At 39.8% G+C, this 18,053-nt stretch overlaps 1 protein-coding gene across 1 annotated transcript in view; it reads right to left on the bottom strand.

Annotated features, from left to right (window-relative positions):
• Nucleotides 1–18,053, bottom strand: part of tgfbr3 (transforming growth factor, beta receptor III) — a 69,389-nt gene that overhangs the window by 28,218 nt on the left and 23,118 nt on the right. The window contains exon 4 of the mRNA XM_018669936.2: nt 5,001–5,138. Within this exon, the coding sequence (XP_018525452.1) occupies nt 5,001–5,138 (138 nt within the window). The remainder of the gene's footprint in view (nt 1–5,000; nt 5,139–18,053) is intronic.

The following is an 18,053-nucleotide window of genomic DNA, read 5'->3' as shown; positions in this document are numbered from 1 at the left end:
AAACTCATGCTTTCATGTGCATAATGGTAGAAACTCATGTACTCATGTTTGTAATGGTATTTGCAGGCAGGCATGTTGCTCTTGCAACTCTAATGTGACTGTGACTGTTGACTTCAATAATATAAAATTTGTGTTAGTTCAGTATCATACATGTTTGAAGTACTATTCTACTGCACTTTTAAATTGTAAGATACTGCTTTCTTCATTATCTGTCGGGATAAAAGGACATTTGCCAATGCTGAATGCTCTGCATGGTCCAAAACATCTAACAGTATGTTCCCTGCCCTTTCAGCCTATAAGCAACAACATATTAAGGCCATATGTGAAGTAAAGAGGAGAAAGCACGCCAAATGTTTGAGATCAATTATCATAGAGCTGTAATCCTCCACTGCATTCTCACTGAGTAACACCCTGAGCCTGGGAAATGGATGTTTGGAAATTCAGAGGTGTTGCAAACAGAGGAGGGTGATGGAAAGTGCAGAAGGGGTTGATAGATAATATGAGCATGCAATAATTCTCTGGTGATATTAATGTGATAAATGCTTGTGTGGCTGAATTGATCTCTCTCTTGATGAGATACAGGGAGCTAATCACGCTGCTTGCTGCAGATGTGCATGTGTTCCTGTGAACTGGCAGGCTCTGTTGTGGAGAAAACAATACCATATGTCTCAGCGCCACTCTGGAGCGTTCCTCTGCCATTCCCGTCTCCAAATAAAAACCAATAGTGGCTACCCATGGTTTCCATCAACAATTACACCGAGGAGAGTGTGCATGTGTGTGAGAGCGAAAGAACTCATACTTACAAGCCTTCAACTAATGAAAGAAATACAGGAGTGAGAAGGCAATGCTTGGCAAACAAACAATAGGCAACTCAAGCCAACAGCTAAACTTTACAGTGTTGTTCCATTAGGAGTCATAAAATGATTGTTCCACATCAAACCTTTCAAACAGAGATGCATCACAACCCTCCTCCCCTAACCCTCCAAAAGAAATATATACGTTTGGCCACAAAGTCAACATAGGACACTCTTCACATGTGTCTCACTTCGAATCCTTGTGTCCCCTGGTAAAATAAAATTTGGCCTGATTTCAATGTTCATATTTCATGTCATTTGAGACCCACGATGACTCCTGCCTGCTGCTGATTGACAAGGAGTACTGCAGAGAACATGTTTTACAATAAAAGTCTGGATTCTGGCATTTTAAAAGCCGACAGGATCCAGTGGCCAACAGCAACAGTGTGCTCAACGTCTCTGAAGCTTTTCCAGGCAGCCCATCTGTGTCCATGGAGCCCAGAGCTGGGACCAGGAAATAAGGACTGGCAGGCCTGATTCAGACTCCAATTAGCCCTAGGAAACAGCCTCTCCGATGGAAAGGCAGAGTGAGGGAGGTCTGGCAATGGGTTTCTGTTTCTGAAGTGTTAAGCCCAAAACCAGGTCCATTTGATTCTGTTACCCTTCGCACTCACCACAGCAACTTCTCATCTCCACCTGAGAGGTACCGATCAAAGATCAAGTGCAGGAATTGGCAAGGTCCCCAATACGCCGACTTCTTTGCGTCTGTGGTCGTGATACATGCATGCTTCTGTGGCTGATCCAAGTTTTTGATTTAATTGACTGTTGGCTAAACCCCTCCCCAAAACAATTATCCAATCATAGCATAGCAACCATAACTAGGTACAGCAGGCCTGCCAAGCTTCAGATTTCACCACATGTTGGAGCGGAGCACATGGGGTTGTGGTAACAACGATACTCAGCACTTTAGGAGTTTGAAGGGTGGTGTCTAGCATTTAGAAAACCAAGAGTGTATAGAATCCATTAAACGGTGTGTTTATTGACTCTAACGTAACCGTAGATTACTAGCATGTCCAGCAAACTAGCTTAATCCCTTAAGTAATAATGAGACCATTACTTCTAGGGCCAAGGAGAACATCATCAACTAGCTACATTAGTCTGTGGGGTTACACTTAAAAACATAAAAACATATAAAATATGACATCCACCGGGCTGTATTTACCACCCCTGAGTGGTTAATTTGTGACTGTTGTCATTATAAACTGCATTATGTGCTGTGTGAGAACAGAACGCTTTAAAGGCATAGCGATTTCTTCAAGTTTTATGAAAAGAGGGAATCTTGACAGACAAAGGCTAGCAATTGATCTTCTGGCAGGATGTTGTGTAGTATTTGAGTTTTGTGTCACTGTGGAGAGAACCTGAGAAGAGGAGTAGCATCTGGGACTCCTCTAGGTTACCGCTATGTGCAGTCAGGTTGGTGGATAAGATACCAAGAGCTTACAGGGCTCAGTGCTGTCACTCAAACACAAAAATACTCAACACCTAATTCAGCAGGGGCTCCTACAGTCAGTCAAAGCCATTAGCTCAGCTTTGTATGACTGCAGGGGCCTCCTTCTTCACTGTTAAGATTCTCTTTATCTCTCCTCACCCCACTTGAAAAACTGGAAGACGAACAGAGTAAGAAAATACCTCAGTTTTGTCCCCAAAAAGATTTTTTTTTGTATGTGCAGTCAGTTGAATAGCAATGTATGTGTAACTACTGTAAATTAATCTGAAGACACACATTCCTCTGATACAGACATGAATCTTATTGTTTCAAAAGTAAATTCAGAGTGACCTTTTTTCATTTGAGATAAAGAGTGAACTCTCCTTACTCTGCAAAAGCACTGATGTCCAACATCATTAGTCACATAGCAACAGCTCTGCCTGGGCTGTACATTTTAATGATGGTTGTCAGCTGTTTTCTGTCTGCCACCACTGACAAGGGGAGACATTTACTGTGATCCTGACCTGCTGGTCTCTACAGAAACACTCATCTCTCTGGCCACACATTATCACAGCTTAGGAAAATACAGGCAGGCCAGATGCACATCCATCTCCATGAAATGAAGCACAATTTCTTTTGACATGAGAGCATTTCCATGGCCACAGGAAATAATAATTAAAAGGACTTTCTGGCACTCAGGCCTCATATGTTGTGTATTTCTCTGAAAGCTATGATCCCACTCACGCACAAGAAAATTTTTGGTGCGTTCCATTTCAATTCATATATTACTTATTCAGTTTTGCAGGGACCTCAAAAATGTTGTAGGGAAGAGGTTTTGTTTGGAACAACAAATTTTCAAAGTTTCAAAGATTTCTCTTAAAAAAAGATTCATTTGGATGCTGAAAGACTAAAAACCAACACCCTGTCCACTAGCTATACAAACATTTTAGCGTGGAGTAATCACTCTCGATTCAGAGGTGATGATATATGTACTAATATGTCTGATAAAAGTCACATGTCAGATAAGCCTAAAAAGGTTTCAAGGTCTAGGAGACATATTAATAAACTGACTGTTCTAAATGTCAAAAGGGCGGGAACACAGAGGATCTCTAAGAGGAACACATAGCTCTTTATATAATATGCATGTGTGTGTATGTGTGTATAGATGAGCCTGTGCATAACGCAAGGATTTCGCAGTACATGTGTATCTTCTCCGTATCACATTGGCTTTCAACAGCAGGATGTTTTGCTCATGAGAAGTAAGCAAGAAAAAACACTGGACCACATATGGAAATAATTTGTGTACCTGATACTGCATTCTTGCAGATTGCTGTGGTGTTAACATACAATTGAAAATGATTACTTCGGGGAAGCAAAGAGCCCACAGAGCTTACAAAGGCAAAGACATAGGTTTTCATAGCAATATAGCATAGTTAAGCCACAGCTGAGGCTGCTGGGTCTCATTTTGCTGTGATTTTCTCATGCGATTCACAGGCTTTGAACAAGGGCACTGAAGCAGCCCATTTTTACATTTTTTATTACGTTTCCCAGCGAGGCCCCCTGGTACCTTTACTAAATATGGCTGGCTCTCCAGGGGACCTGGCTCCAACTACACTGAGATACCCCTCACCAAACTCCTTCTCTTCCTCCCCCTCATGTACCCTGGTACTAATACAAACTATGTAGCTATTTTGATATTGTTGACAAGTTTAAAACAAGACAGTGTAACACTAACTTTTGAAGAAAGAGCAAAACCTATTTTTCCTCTTAATGTGAAAAGCTGAAGTCGTGGACAATAAAACACATAATTTGTCAATTAAATACACTCAAACATTTAGCAGCTACAGCCTTAGTTTGGTCTGGTATAACCAGTGGCCTTAACAACAGTAATGTTTGCAGTAATGGTCACTGATGTTAGCAAACTTTAAACAGACATTGTGGAACAGGTTGCTGACTTTATAACTATTCTCTACTTGTCATCAAGTTACATTTAGCATATCACACAAACAACATAAACATGTCTTTAAAGCATCCTAGGCAAAAGAATCTTGGGAAATGAGGGAAATTCCATGTGCCATTGTCCTGAAACACACGAGCCACTATTCAGCAAAAGTTACATAGGCTTGCTTTCAGTCAGCGATGAAGATGTTTTTTGAATTTTGCTCAAATTTGGATCACTCTTTCCATGTGCAGATGAAATACCAGCTGTTAAGATCCATATTCTTTACAAACAAAATTTCAGGACCAGCATATTATCAGTAGGTGATGGTATGGACTGGTTGCTTCCTCAGCCGAGCTTTAGTGGTTTAGTGTTTGCTACCACACATTCCCGTGTAGGTTTTCGTGATATGCACTGAATGAGTTGAACAGATGCTTACTCTAATTTACCTCCCAATTTATCATACAGGTACAAAGGAAAATGTTATGAATTCATCAGTTCTGAGAAGAGTACACAGTTAGCAGATTAAACATTATGCATGAATATATAGAGACTAATGCCTGGCCACAATGACTGTGCATGTCTGCCATCCAGATCAAACTTTTATCATAGGAAATTGTTTTGAAGTGTGGACAGCTGTCCTTTACAAATTTACATCACTTGAAATATTTTACTCAGAGAGCAAGAGCTACTGAAATGGGAATATGTTTGAGCCTGTGAGGAAATGAATGCACAGTTTTGGGAAGTAGGATTTAAAGGCTTTTAGTTATGCTGGACTCACATGAAAGGTACGTTTGATGCCCAGGGCCAGGTTCTCTGTCTTGATCTTCCAGATCAGTGGTTGGGGGGAGTTAAGCACGAAGACCAGGGGCTTCTGGTGGCGCAGCAGAGACTGGATGGGCTTCAAATGCAACTCAACCTGGATAAAGCAAAAGGAATAAATAAATAAAAAAGCACATGAAGGAACAACACACTGGTATAGCAGTATCAGTAAACTGAGGAAAAGATAAGGGCGTAAAGAGAAAAAAATCACCACAAGAGTCACAGTATATCACATGATACCACTTCACACAGAGTATAAATGTCAAAGCTTTGATTTTCTCATGTTCACTTAAATATATCCAAAAATATCAGGTGATACACATTTACAATCCTGTTGTAATTGCAGCTCTGTCATGTTGTAGATTGTTCTTCTTTATCAGGCTTTGTGGTTGTTTATGTACTTACTTTGCTGATAAACTCACAAAGACGGCATGCTGTGTTCTCCCTAAAAGGCACTTGCTTAGCTCTGATATGTAGCCTCAGCGGGATCTGAACTTTCACACAGTGGAGTCTTTGTTAACAGAGGGAAAAAAATAGTAAGTGGCGGGGCTCTGTTGCCATCTCTACAGCATGCAACTATGCCTTTGGTTCTCAGACTGCCATTAAAATAGATTTTCACAGTCTGTTGGTGAGACAGGGAAAACAAACTTGATGTTTTGGGACCTACACCGTTGTTTTTTTGTTTTGTGTTAGACTTGTCTGGATCATTTGGACCTAATCTAGTCAGGTGGTTAAGGGCCTGATCATTCACTAAACCCAAATACATCTCAGGCAGGGATCTGGCTTTCCATCATCTTCTTTTAACTTTTGAATACTTCTCTGTAGTTGGTACCAGTACTTAAGAGTTGTTCATCTTCAGTTGGTCTCTCAAGCACTCTCAAGAACTGATACTCTGGAGGGTAGAGTGCTCTTTCTGACACTCTTCTTTAAACTTCTTTCCCTTTGTATTCCCAGACTAATCATATTAGCCCCATCCTGTGTGTCAGCAGCAAAAGCCTGTAAATCACTAATTCAACCCAAAAGGATTCACATTATAACATGTAACAACTCGTTGAGTAACTTAATCAGTTAAGGCTTGCAAAAATATTGGCCTTTGCTTTTAACAACAAATACAGCCTTTGTGATTCCATTGGCGCTAAGAATGAAACAAACGATCTATAATTAAAATGATGGAAATTGTAAAAATGAGTTGACAGTTTAGGAGTGTTTGAATGGGTTAGAAGCATTAAAAACTTAAGAGAACATTCATACCAATAATTTGTTTGGATGTGGTTATGGTGTGTATATCAGTACCAAGATGGAAATCTAGCGTAAATGGAAACCATTACCATTTTAGTGGTGCACTGGATTTCTGCTATGTTCATATGCTCTTTATTTTTGTCTCTACAAACCATATTTACAAATAGTTCTGTTCTCTTTTAGACTGATCTGTATAAGGACAGAGTTAACCACTTATATAACAGTCTGGACCAGACTATATACTGAACAGAGTAAAAAAAAAAAAAAAAAAAAAAACTTTCATCCTGTTGATACTTTCCTTATGTCTCCGTGCTACACTCTTACTTTCATACGCTGTGAGAAGAGCTGAAATTTGAAACAGAGCTATTTTCAAATCAGCTCTACTACAAATCATTAACTGTATCCCAACAAACAGTTAAGAGTTGAAAACAATTAATCGGAAACCTTTGTTTTTGCTGGCTACTGTCACCAGCATATGGCAAATTTAGTTACATGTAGTTGATTACTACTACTACTACCTTGTGATTTTTCTTGCTGTTGTCTAGTATATTCTAGTCAAATATCCAGAGTTTTAGTGACACTGACAGACATGACTTACCACCCACGTCAGATCAGTTTGTTGTAATTATAGTGTCAGTACTGATTCCCGTTATGATATTAATTTGTCCGTTTTTCTGTAGTAAAAGTTCAGGAATCCTAGAAAGACATAAACCACAAGCAAGTGCAGCCTTTAAACAGATTTCTTGTGTATGAAAACAAGATAAGATTGTTATTATGCCAAAAACAAAGTCCTAAAGTCCTTAAAGTGCCACCTGGATCACAACTGGACAAAAAGGCACATATCCATATACCAATGGATTTATTTCAAATAATAAATACTTTGGGAAACCACCTCTTTTACGATAAAATACAGCAGTCACCTGCCTGGCAATACCAACAGGATTTGTTGTTTCCTGTTTCTTGATAATGTTGATTTGTGTTTGGATAGATTCACCTACTGATTGCCCTAATTAAATAATAAACCGTTTTTTTTCCCCTATTTTTGTTTTTAACAGGGCAAACTTCATCAGGGTCATGTGATCTGATCAAAGGCTCCTACAACAGACCTAAACAGACCTTCAGGTGAGATTATTTTCTCGAGAGCTGTTCGAACTTTAAACCTGTATAAACCTATCTTGTTCACTGCTGTGTAAACCACATATGCAGGCCTTCAGCTTTAACTTACAGACAATAATCACAATTTTGATTACAATTACACTCATAAAATAAATTAGATATTTCCTTAAAACTGTAACTCAGTAGAAAGATACACACATTCTCTGTACTTCACTGAGGCATCTGCATGCTAGGCTCTTGTCTCCCTTAGCAGAGATGTATTCCACCCAGGAAACTGCGATTCTCATATTCTGTATAATCTGACAGATACTCTGCGTTCAAAGACTTGTCACTGTAATGCTGCATGAAGCCATTTAACAAGAGACACCAACAGCACAGACAGAGAGAACATGAAGCATCAAAGCCTAATTATCAGACCTCCACAGATGTAAGCCCTGGAGGAGAGCAAGACAAAAGAGAGTGTTTAGTGATGTGGTCCATGGAAGTGCTGCAAAAATCATTAAAGAGTCCCTCAGAGATACGAAAATGGAAGAAATTACTGAACACTTATCTATGAGGCAAACTGGATGGTGATCCAAACAAATACATCAGAGACTCCGAGGCTCACTGAGACTCTTTTTTTTTTCTTACTTCCCTCCGTAGTCGAGACTCTGGAAAAAGTGTGTGCATCACTCCTCTGAGAATAACAACAACCAAGATATAATCATACCTAGCTTGGCTTTGAGGCCGCTGGCTTTGAGAGATGGAAGAGGGAGGCCGAAAAAGAATGAGAGTGAGGGAGAGAGTTGTAAAAGTTGAGGAATTTTAAACCCAGACAGAAACATTTCCAGAAGACGTGAGTCACCTGCAAACACACGCATAAACAGAGAGGAAGAGGAGGAAGAGAGGAAGTGCCAAGAGGCACTGAGGGTGAAAAACGGAAAATTGTGGTCATTTTAACTAGTGTTTTTCAGGGTTCACAGGTTAACAGTAATAATATCAATCTGAATAAGTACTGGGGTACACAATTTATTCAATGATCAGGACTCAACAGCAGCTGATGCGTATCTCTGCCCATGGAGCTGCTGTGATGAGGATTGGTAAGTCTGGTGCGCATAGCAACAGACCTTGTCACACAGCCAGGGTGTGGAGAGAAGAGGTGCAGAAACACCAGGCATCAAAGTACCTACAGAGAGAGAGTCTGTTGGGGACAGGAGGCCACGCCTGATTGATTATCAGGAGGCTGGCACAGGGATTTGGGGGTCCAGTGTACATTACAGTTAAGGGGCACATTTGCCAGCAGCCGGGGGATGGAGGCTTGTCTAGACCTATCACATTACTGAAATCAAACTCCACACAAGGGACGACAGCTGTAGCGGGATAAGCACGGCCCGTCACAGAGCATACCATTAGTGGTGGTAGCATGTGTAAACAATGGGAATGTTAAAAAAAAACAAAACAAAAAAAACAACAATACAGCTTCAACTTTAAGCTCTAAATCAGATCCAACAACAAACATAGCGCCAACTGGAATGAAAACCCAGAAGATAAATCACACACAAGCCTTTATTGTATAACAAAGCCACATGGTTAGATTTAGATCCAGCTGATGCCTGTGACACTGTAATTGTAATGGGCGATTTGTTTGTCTGTCTTGAGCATGTGGTTGCAATTTCATGACCTTCAAGTGTGTTTCATCAACACTGTGCATCAACACAGGAATGTGACACTTTCATAGACAAATATTGTGCCCAGTAATGTAAGCAGCAGTCACCCTGCAGCCAGAGCTCAGTATCAGTACGGCTCAGTGTCCTTGCAGGAAAAGGGAGTTTCCTTTATTGACAGAGCTAATTAAGTGCCTGATGATCCCTAGTGATTCAGAGAAAACCCAAAACATCCTTTAATTAGCTTAAAAGTAAAACTAATCTGGGAACACACTCTCCCTCCCAGGAAATAATAATCACCTTACACAAGAAAGAGAGCACAATGTATTCCATGGCATGAAACAGAAACATACTGAGCAGCGTCTAATTAACAACACAACCACCATCCATTTTTAAAATAGGAATAAATATGAGTTAAGATAAAAAATAAAAATATAAAGCAACTAAACATACTTAACTTGGTAGACAAACTGCTATATGGTGAATCCTGGAACACTGCAAAAGTTAAAAACAAAGAGAGCTGGCTGAGAACTACAATAGGAGAAAGGCACACTGTCTGGGACCAATCACACTGTGTTATCTGATGTGTGTGTATGTGCGTGTGTCTTGTCTGTCTGGATCTTGATTCTTTCTGGATCACTGAGGGTGTACAGAGGAAAGGGAGGCCGGAGTAAAGGAGCTCAGTGACGAGAAGGGAGGCGGACCAAAACCTGTTGACTGCTCTTATCAGTGCCACATATTTGAGCGTGATGGGGATGCTACCTGAACTGTGATGGTAATCAGTCTGCACTCAGCTAAATGCCGTACTACAAGAAAACAGCCTGAAAAGACGTCAAAGTGAGATGGGACCTCTGGATAGAAGTCTTTGAGTGATATGGTGGAACAACAGGACATCCTGAAGAAAATAACACAGCAATAAGGAGAGAGTCAGGAGGACAGACTGAGATTACACTGATTATATTTAAGGCAAAATTTTGACATTTGACATTTTGATCTATTTTTGACAGTGGTAGTGCCTAATTTAGTGTTTTCAAGGGGGGATGAACTCTTGGTTCCCTAACTTTTTTTGATACAATATGTGTGTATGGATGGGTACTGAAAATAGCTGCAACATCAGTTCAGCCGCACAGGCAATTAGCCAGCCTGGGGTTACCTGTTGCTAACTTACAGAGTCAGATCTGTGATTTAAACACTGCCTGCTGTTACTTGTGATTCAGGATGTTCCACCATGTTGTTATTTGAATCACAACATAACATACATCATGCTGAGGTTACAGGACTACCTGCTGCTGCTAGTTTTGACAGTGTGGTCATTTATCATCACTACAACTAGACCCATGAAAGATAAAAAGCTAATGCTAGCACTAAGACTGATGTGGGACAAACATAATGCTAAATTTGCAGGAGCTGTTGATGATTTCTGACTGGAAAGCTAAAGTATTTAGTCTAGCATGCACTATGTTGAATGTTGTGGAAAAAAAAACCTGACTTAAATCACTAACAGCTGAAAACTAACATCATGTCAGCTTCATGTAAAAGTGAAAAAAATATAGTGACAATACATAGGCTATAGAGAGGTCTCAAGTCTCTTACCAATGTGGGCTCTCAGATATGAGTCAGCAGCTGCCAACGGAAACATCCACCCAGAGGACTGAAACATAGATGCTGTCTCCACAACTATGTCTGAAACCATATTCAAAATTTAAAAGCATGCACACTTCTTATATTATCTTTATAGTTTATTGTTGTTTTCTTTCAAAAGTGAAATTTCAGTTCACCTTTAAGTAGGCGAAGGCCTTACACTCCTCTATCATCATCATTATTATTATTATAAAATACATTCACATCAGGAGAACTCCTTTAAGAAAATGTAGTCCTAGTGAGCAGTTTGTGTATGCAGCTTGTTTTATGTGCAAGCTCAACTCATATCTGACACTGTGTTCTCGCCGGCTGTTTGTGCCTGGTGAGGTCCTCCAGCTTGTCGCTCACACAAAGATATCTGCAAATTCCAGCTGATAAAACAATCCTCTGCTCTGCCTCACCCTGATTCAGAGCCAGTGTCCATGTTTGATGTTTGCCTTTGGTAAACTGATTAGAGTAAGATGGCCGATTCGAGATATCACCGGCCCCTTTTGTTTATTTTCCACCCTATCATCCGACTATACGCCCAGACAGGCCTCCTTTTTTGAGCTGCTTATTTTTGCTCTACAGTTTGCAGCAATTCGGGAGCAAGGTGTCTACCACAACGTCAAGCTCTGCATCAGCACAGATGTGGCGGTTGGTTGTTAGCAGGGTGCAAAAGGCCACTTTGGCCTGTGATAGAGGGAACATATGGAAAAATGTTCAAACCTGATACCTACACCATCGAACCAGAGCAAGGAGAACAGCAAAGAACACACCAGGATGAGGTCATTGTTTTGGTAGAGCTTAAGTGGCAAAACACCAACACCTTCAGGTCAATAGTCAACCCATGAAAAGATATTTTGCCTCAAAACCCGAAGGGGTTTAAAGTTTAGATGAAATATGAGCACCAAGTCTAGTCTGTAGCACAGTTCACTCTGACTGTAACTCTCATTTGTTCTCTTCCTCTAGATGATTAGATCTTCTTTATACAGCATGATTGAATTTTGAGAAAATGTGAAAATTATTCTGCCATTATTTGAGGAAATCACTACCTTCTGAAACACAAAGCCTCAACCTGGCACTACAAACAGCTCCAACAGTCACTTTAGACCTATCCAAAGTTACTGCCTTTCCAATCTGGCCTGTCTCTCTTTAGAGGCCCACATGGGTATAAGAGAGAGAGGCTTCTGTTACTTTGATCAGGGCCATTGGAGCTGAAGAAATCATCACTCTTTATTTCAGACAAATGTGAATAACACTAGAAGGAGAAAAAAAATTATTATCCAGGCGAGCCAGTGTCCATACTGGTCATTTATGAAAAAGGAGAGCTAGGAGTCTATGAAACAAACAGCCCACTGTCTAAAAGAAATGTTGAGTAAAAAGCCAGAGTATGATATAAAAAATAAATAAATAAATAAAACAACTGTTGGTTTTAAATCACAAACTAGCCATGTAAAACCAGCTCATAAATTTCTCTCTGTGTGTTCTGGCTATACCCAGTGGTTGTCGTCCAGAATGGTTGTCATCTCAGGATAAACATAAAATGAATGCAATAGCAACAAATTCTTCTTTATGTAAATGGACAGATGTAGCACTGGCTTGTCTGCTGCTGCATCATGTTTAATATAATAACACAGAAGAAAAACACTTCATCTGGAAGCATTCAGTTTCTCCTGAACTTCCCATTGAAATCAGTTCTGAGGTGCAACAGCCACATCAGCAGCACTATAAGCTAAACACTAATATTGACATGCTAACATACTCTCACTGACATGCTAAGATGTTGATATTAATGTTTACCTTATTCATCATCTCAGTTTAGCATGATAGCATGCTAATGATTGTTAATTAGCACTAAACACAAGGTACAGCTGAGGCTGATGGTAGTGTAATTAGTTTTGCAGGTATTTGGTCATAAGGCAACATATTGGACAGACTGGAATTTTTCCTTGATGATGACAGAAAGTAAGGGGCCACCAAATTACAGTTATAATTTATCCCAGGGGAACATATACATGGAATCCATGTTATGCTATGTTCTTCTGTCGCCATGCTCTACCTCCCTCCCCTCTCCTCCCTTTGACCCCTCTCTCTCTCCTTCTTAACCCAACTGGTCGAGGCAGATGGTCACCCATGTTGAGTTCGGTTCTGCTCAAGGTTTCTGCCTCTTAAAAGGAAGTTTTTCCTTGTGGCTGGCACCTAGTGCTGCTCATGGTGGGATTTGTTGGGTCTCTCTCTGTAAATATCATAATCTAAAGAGTACGGTCTAGACCAGCTCAATATGAAGAGTGCCATGAGATGAAGTTTGTTGTGATTTGGTGCTATATAAATAAAATTGAATTGAACTGAATTGTATCAAATTACATTGCAATCCATCCAATAGTTGAACCTTCTTCAAAACTTGCACCTAAATAAGTATCAGCTCAAAAACTGAATGGAAAGCAAATTTCAGATGGAAGATGAAGTATCAAGTCAAGCAGTTTAATGTTAGACATTCATAGAATTTAAATGAAATATATATAAAAAAGAAACACCAAATTACGTGTTCTCATCACAGTGTAGAGGAACAGCAAATATACTGTGAAAGCAGCACAAGCGTGAGACTGAAACTATCATGACAATTATAGGTGATGATATGAATTTCTGATTGATCACGTTTTGATCATGTCTCTTCACCACAACAATAAGAACTTAATTAAACGTAAATGTAATAGTTGCCCGCTGGTGGAAATTATAGACATTAACCGAGTAATTAAATACTGCACTTGAGCACAGTTGTTAGGCAGCTGTGCTTGATTTTAGTCATTCAATTTCTGTGAAGGAACGCTTGCAAAGCTAGGCTGAACCAATTTCCACATTAATTCTTTCATGCTGATACAAGAGCCTAACAGCTGTTGTTACTCGTTAATTTAAATCAGCAGCACAAGTGATTCTAAAGATCACACATTTATTATTGATACATCAAGAATAATGAGAAGAAATGTGACATTTACTCTTTTTTAGCTTCAGTCTTACAACATCACATGACTTTAAATCAAGCACAGACATACGCTCAGATCAGCTATACCCTCATCTGAGCAGATATCAACACATGGCTTGCACATCACTAACCAAAAATATTATTGTGAGTACTTCTAGCCTCTTGAATAAATGGCTATCATGCTCTCTCCTTCTGGTCTGTTATTCTTTGGTGACTCCAAGCCCTGTAAATGTGAGTATATTCCAGACAAAGCACTATGCACAGTCACTACTGAGGTGTTCTGTTGCACTTAATAACTCTGCTTTGGTGTGGAGATTGGCCAGGAGCCAAAGTGTGTAGTCTGAGTCAGGTCCAGCTGTGCATTTCTTTCTGTGGATAACAGCTCATACCCTTTGGTTAATACTCATGCAGATTGGGTTCACTAGTGCAGGCCGGAAACAATTCATTGCTCTCACGTCTTTGCTGAAAATATGAACAAACTGCAAGCCGCGACTTTCTTATATGGACGTGAAAGAGATGTGGAGCAGGCCTCACACATCGCAGCTGCAGGATCTGTGTGTGCCTATGTGTGTATGTGTCTGAAACTGACCATGTGATCCCTCTTATCCATATTAGTCCTTGCACACCATGTACAATAGCAGATTTATTTCCCTACCGGGTCAAGGCTTTTCTTTGCAGGCACTTAGTAAGAAAGTCACTGGGGCACATCATGTTCTCCAGAAGGCCCTCAACCCAGACAGCCAAAGCTCAGCCACAGGCACCTCTTGTACTACAAGCCATCGTTCAAAACATCCAAATACAGTCTTTTCTGTGGCCCAGACACCACTTCCTCCCCCCCAATAACAGAGGTGAAGAGGAGAAGTCAGAGAAAATCTACATAATCACAGACTGACCAGGCACCTCTCTGCTGACTTAGAAAATAAGCAAAGGACACACGTGCCAAAGCAAACATGGGAAAAGACCCATTACTCAGAGTGAAATCAATTTGCACTATTCCAAATCATGGGATTAAATTGGGTTAAAACACTAAAATTGAGAAAGTGCCCTCAATGGCAACTGTAAATGAAACGTTCCAGTTTCCAGAATATATTACATCTGCCAAGGAGGTTAAAATTTACAGCCGTCAGCCCCAAGAAATGGACAATGCTGTGAGAATGGTTCAAGAAGTTTATATTTTGATACTTAATTTCATAATGAAACTGGATTGCCATCAGAATCCTCTGTAACTGTTGTGAATCCAAACTGACTATGTTTTTTACTATGCAAAGGAGCAAGCTACAAACTTTTCAGAGTCACCTTTCTTTGGAACTTTCCTTTAAGAGAAGAGGTTGTGGAGTTTCATGGTCTGGAAAAGAAAGTTTGCTATTAGAAAGTAAAACTTGCTTCATGAAAATAAGGAAAAGGTTTTATACTATATATTCCTCTTCCTCCAATAAAAAGAGCAACATGGTCCTTTTTCACAGCCTTTTAGGTAAGAGTATCCATGGCCAGATCTGGCGAGGATGTTAAACATTTTAAGATCCCCTTCATTTTAAGATATAATTCCTTTTTCCACTGGATTATCACCTCTTCCTGTCACAAAAGATCAGGGGCAGATTGCATCAATGAAATGGCAGTCAGTGTGTCCTCCAACTCAGTCTTGATGAAGGCTAAGCACTTAGGAAGAGGTTGCTTGTGTCCGAACAGGCCAGTCTGTGCCCACGTCTCAGGTGGAAAAGTCATCAAGGACTGGAACAAAGAGTGGGCAGAGTGTCCTTTTAGGGATCTTATCTAATCACAAACAGAATCCTGCACTCACAGAATGAGCTTTTGCAGGGCCACCTAATCTTAGCCAGAGCTTAAGTGACCTTCTGCAGCCAAGGCTGTCGGCAAGGAAACAGACAGCTAGAGTTCGGCCTCCTCCGCATAAGTCCTCAGTTGACCAAGTGATGGTTTACTAAAAGGTAGATAAATTGATGTGAATAGATGGATTTTACAGACTCTTAAACTAGAGTTTTTGTTGGGCTATTCATAACAGTAATGCTGTGAGTGATCATTTACAAATTTACACAGAAGATTCAGTCTTATTTAGACAAAAAATCGAGCCAGCGGTACACTGAAAAAGCATAAAGTCCTTAGCTCCTAGACTTGAGTCAAAGTTCACAAAGTCAAACGTTTCTTCATTGTTGCACTCACCACTCTGCTTTAAATCTCAACTCTGTAGACGACTGAAAATATTAACTTTGGCCAAAATAAGAAAAGCAGACAAGAATCCGTTTTACAACCAAAGCTTGTCAGTGGACTCTATCTATTTGGTTCATCACTGTCAGCAGAAGAAGGGTCTCTTGAGAGCAAGTAAAAACAAGATTAAGTCCGTCACTCTCATGGGTTGCTACAGCTTTAATATCAGCTAAAATACTGTCATGACATGAATACAGTCTTCTCGTCTGCACAAGTTTAAAAACTGGACAGATCTTTGTTGTTAATGTCAAAAATCCTTACTGCGTTTGTATTTGCCTTGCAGTCAATGATTTGTCCCATAAAAAGCCACTTAGACAGTTGGTTTGAGAAATACATGAAGGTTTGGAATGCATGAGACCAACAATCTTATCTAACAGCAGGTGCGGACAAAACCGTATTCAGTTTGTTTTGTATGAAAATCTATCTATGTCTAGTCATAATCCACCTTGACACAAGTGTATCTGTAGCTAGATGAAACACAGCAAAACCTTCTCACTTGGCAGGACACTCTAATAGTCTGCTGATAGTACAGTGCACTCAGAGGAGCATGTGTTTTGATTTAAGAGGTGATAAGTACACCACCTCAAATCCTTGCATTATAAGCCTCATTCATTTTGAATAACTTTGTTAAAAACTTCTAAATACAAGAATTTTTTACAATTAGTTCTTTGTTTAGGCAGTTTCTTTTGTCTTCTTCCTTTTAGATTTAGATGCATAAATGTATTTCACAAAATGTTTGTGAACATTTTTTCCTTAAAATTATTCTGTGCGTGCAAAACCAGAGGCCACACTATAACAAAGTGAATATTGATTGTGTAATTTATCAGCTGGATTACTCTGTTTGCTTTTAAGATTACCCATGAACATAAACTTTGCAGGGAAAAATATGTCTTTTGCAAATGCATCCATTGCAGTGTCATTGCTGACACAACCTACGGCTCAGCTTAGATGTAATATAAAAATCTGACAAATCTCTCAAGTCAAAGACACCTTTTATCTGCTTCAACTTCTCTACATTACATTGTGTGGCGTAAACATGACAGATTACAACAAAGACAAATCCTTCTCATTGTTATGATCACAAAAATGACCATTTAAATTCATGTAGTAAAGCTTCAGAATAAGCACAGTCAATTGAAACCAGAGAGTAATTTCTCTATTTGCCTGCTGATGCAGCACACTCACACACTGTGTTTCTGTATATTTGGCCTTGGCAACGCTTAAGCCTACATCAGCAGCAAAATTGCAATGGCAAGTCTATACATGCTGCTTTTCACACTGCTGTGACTGAGGGGGTGGGAACTTGGGACAGTTTAAAATACAGACACAGCATTTTTTAGAAGGGCCGTGGGCCCATGATTCATCTTCAAACTATGGTGAACTTTGAGGAGTCATGAGACATGCTGTAGAACACCTGAAGACAGGGAGTGGTTTTAAAACCAACACCAGCTTTTGGAACACTATCAGGAAATGTGCTGACAGTTTGAATGAGATCTGCTCAAAACAAGTAAGTGGTTGGAAAATGCCAAGAATTAAAATGACTTATCACTGTCTTCTTTCCTCACCCTCCAGAAAATTAGGTTTTAGGCAGGGTAAGCCTAAAGGAACTTAATTTACTGTGTCACACCAGCATTTTAATCAACAACATTCTGCGGGGAAATAAATTCATTTCAGTGAAATTACCACAATAATTGGATTTGCTCATGGGGGCAAAGTAAATCTGTGCAATATTTTCCATGTCCAGTTCATTTTTGGTGAATGTTGATACACAAATTTGTGCCTTTAACAAATAACAAGCCATACTGATGGCTTGTTATTATGGAGTAAAAAATTGAAAAAAGCTCAAAGGTCTATTGTGACCGACTAGCGCTAACATTAGCATGTTCCTGGCTTGCTAGCATGTTAGCTAGTAGCTCCCCAGCTACAGTAGTCACATGGATGTCTTAATAAACTGTGCCATGTTGATGTGACCATGCTTTTACTATCTTGCTCTGGCCAAGATGCTTCCTCTGAGGTAAAGGGAAAATGCCTGGGAGCCATTATCAGAGTCACTGACTAAAACAGAAAGGTGGATAGAGAGAATACAGAGTGCAATAGATCTTGCACTCTTTATCAGGCTTAACAACTTTGCCTATACAGCATCATTAATACCTCAGCACTATATAGCGAGAGTAAATATAACTATACTATG

This window comes from Lates calcarifer, linkage group LG17, assembly GCF_001640805.2.
Source record: "Lates calcarifer isolate ASB-BC8 linkage group LG17, TLL_Latcal_v3, whole genome shotgun sequence".
NCBI lineage: Eukaryota > Metazoa > Chordata > Actinopteri > Centropomidae > Lates > Lates calcarifer.
The sequence above is the reverse complement of the archived record's forward strand: the minus strand, read 5'-3'. Positions and strand labels throughout refer to the sequence as shown.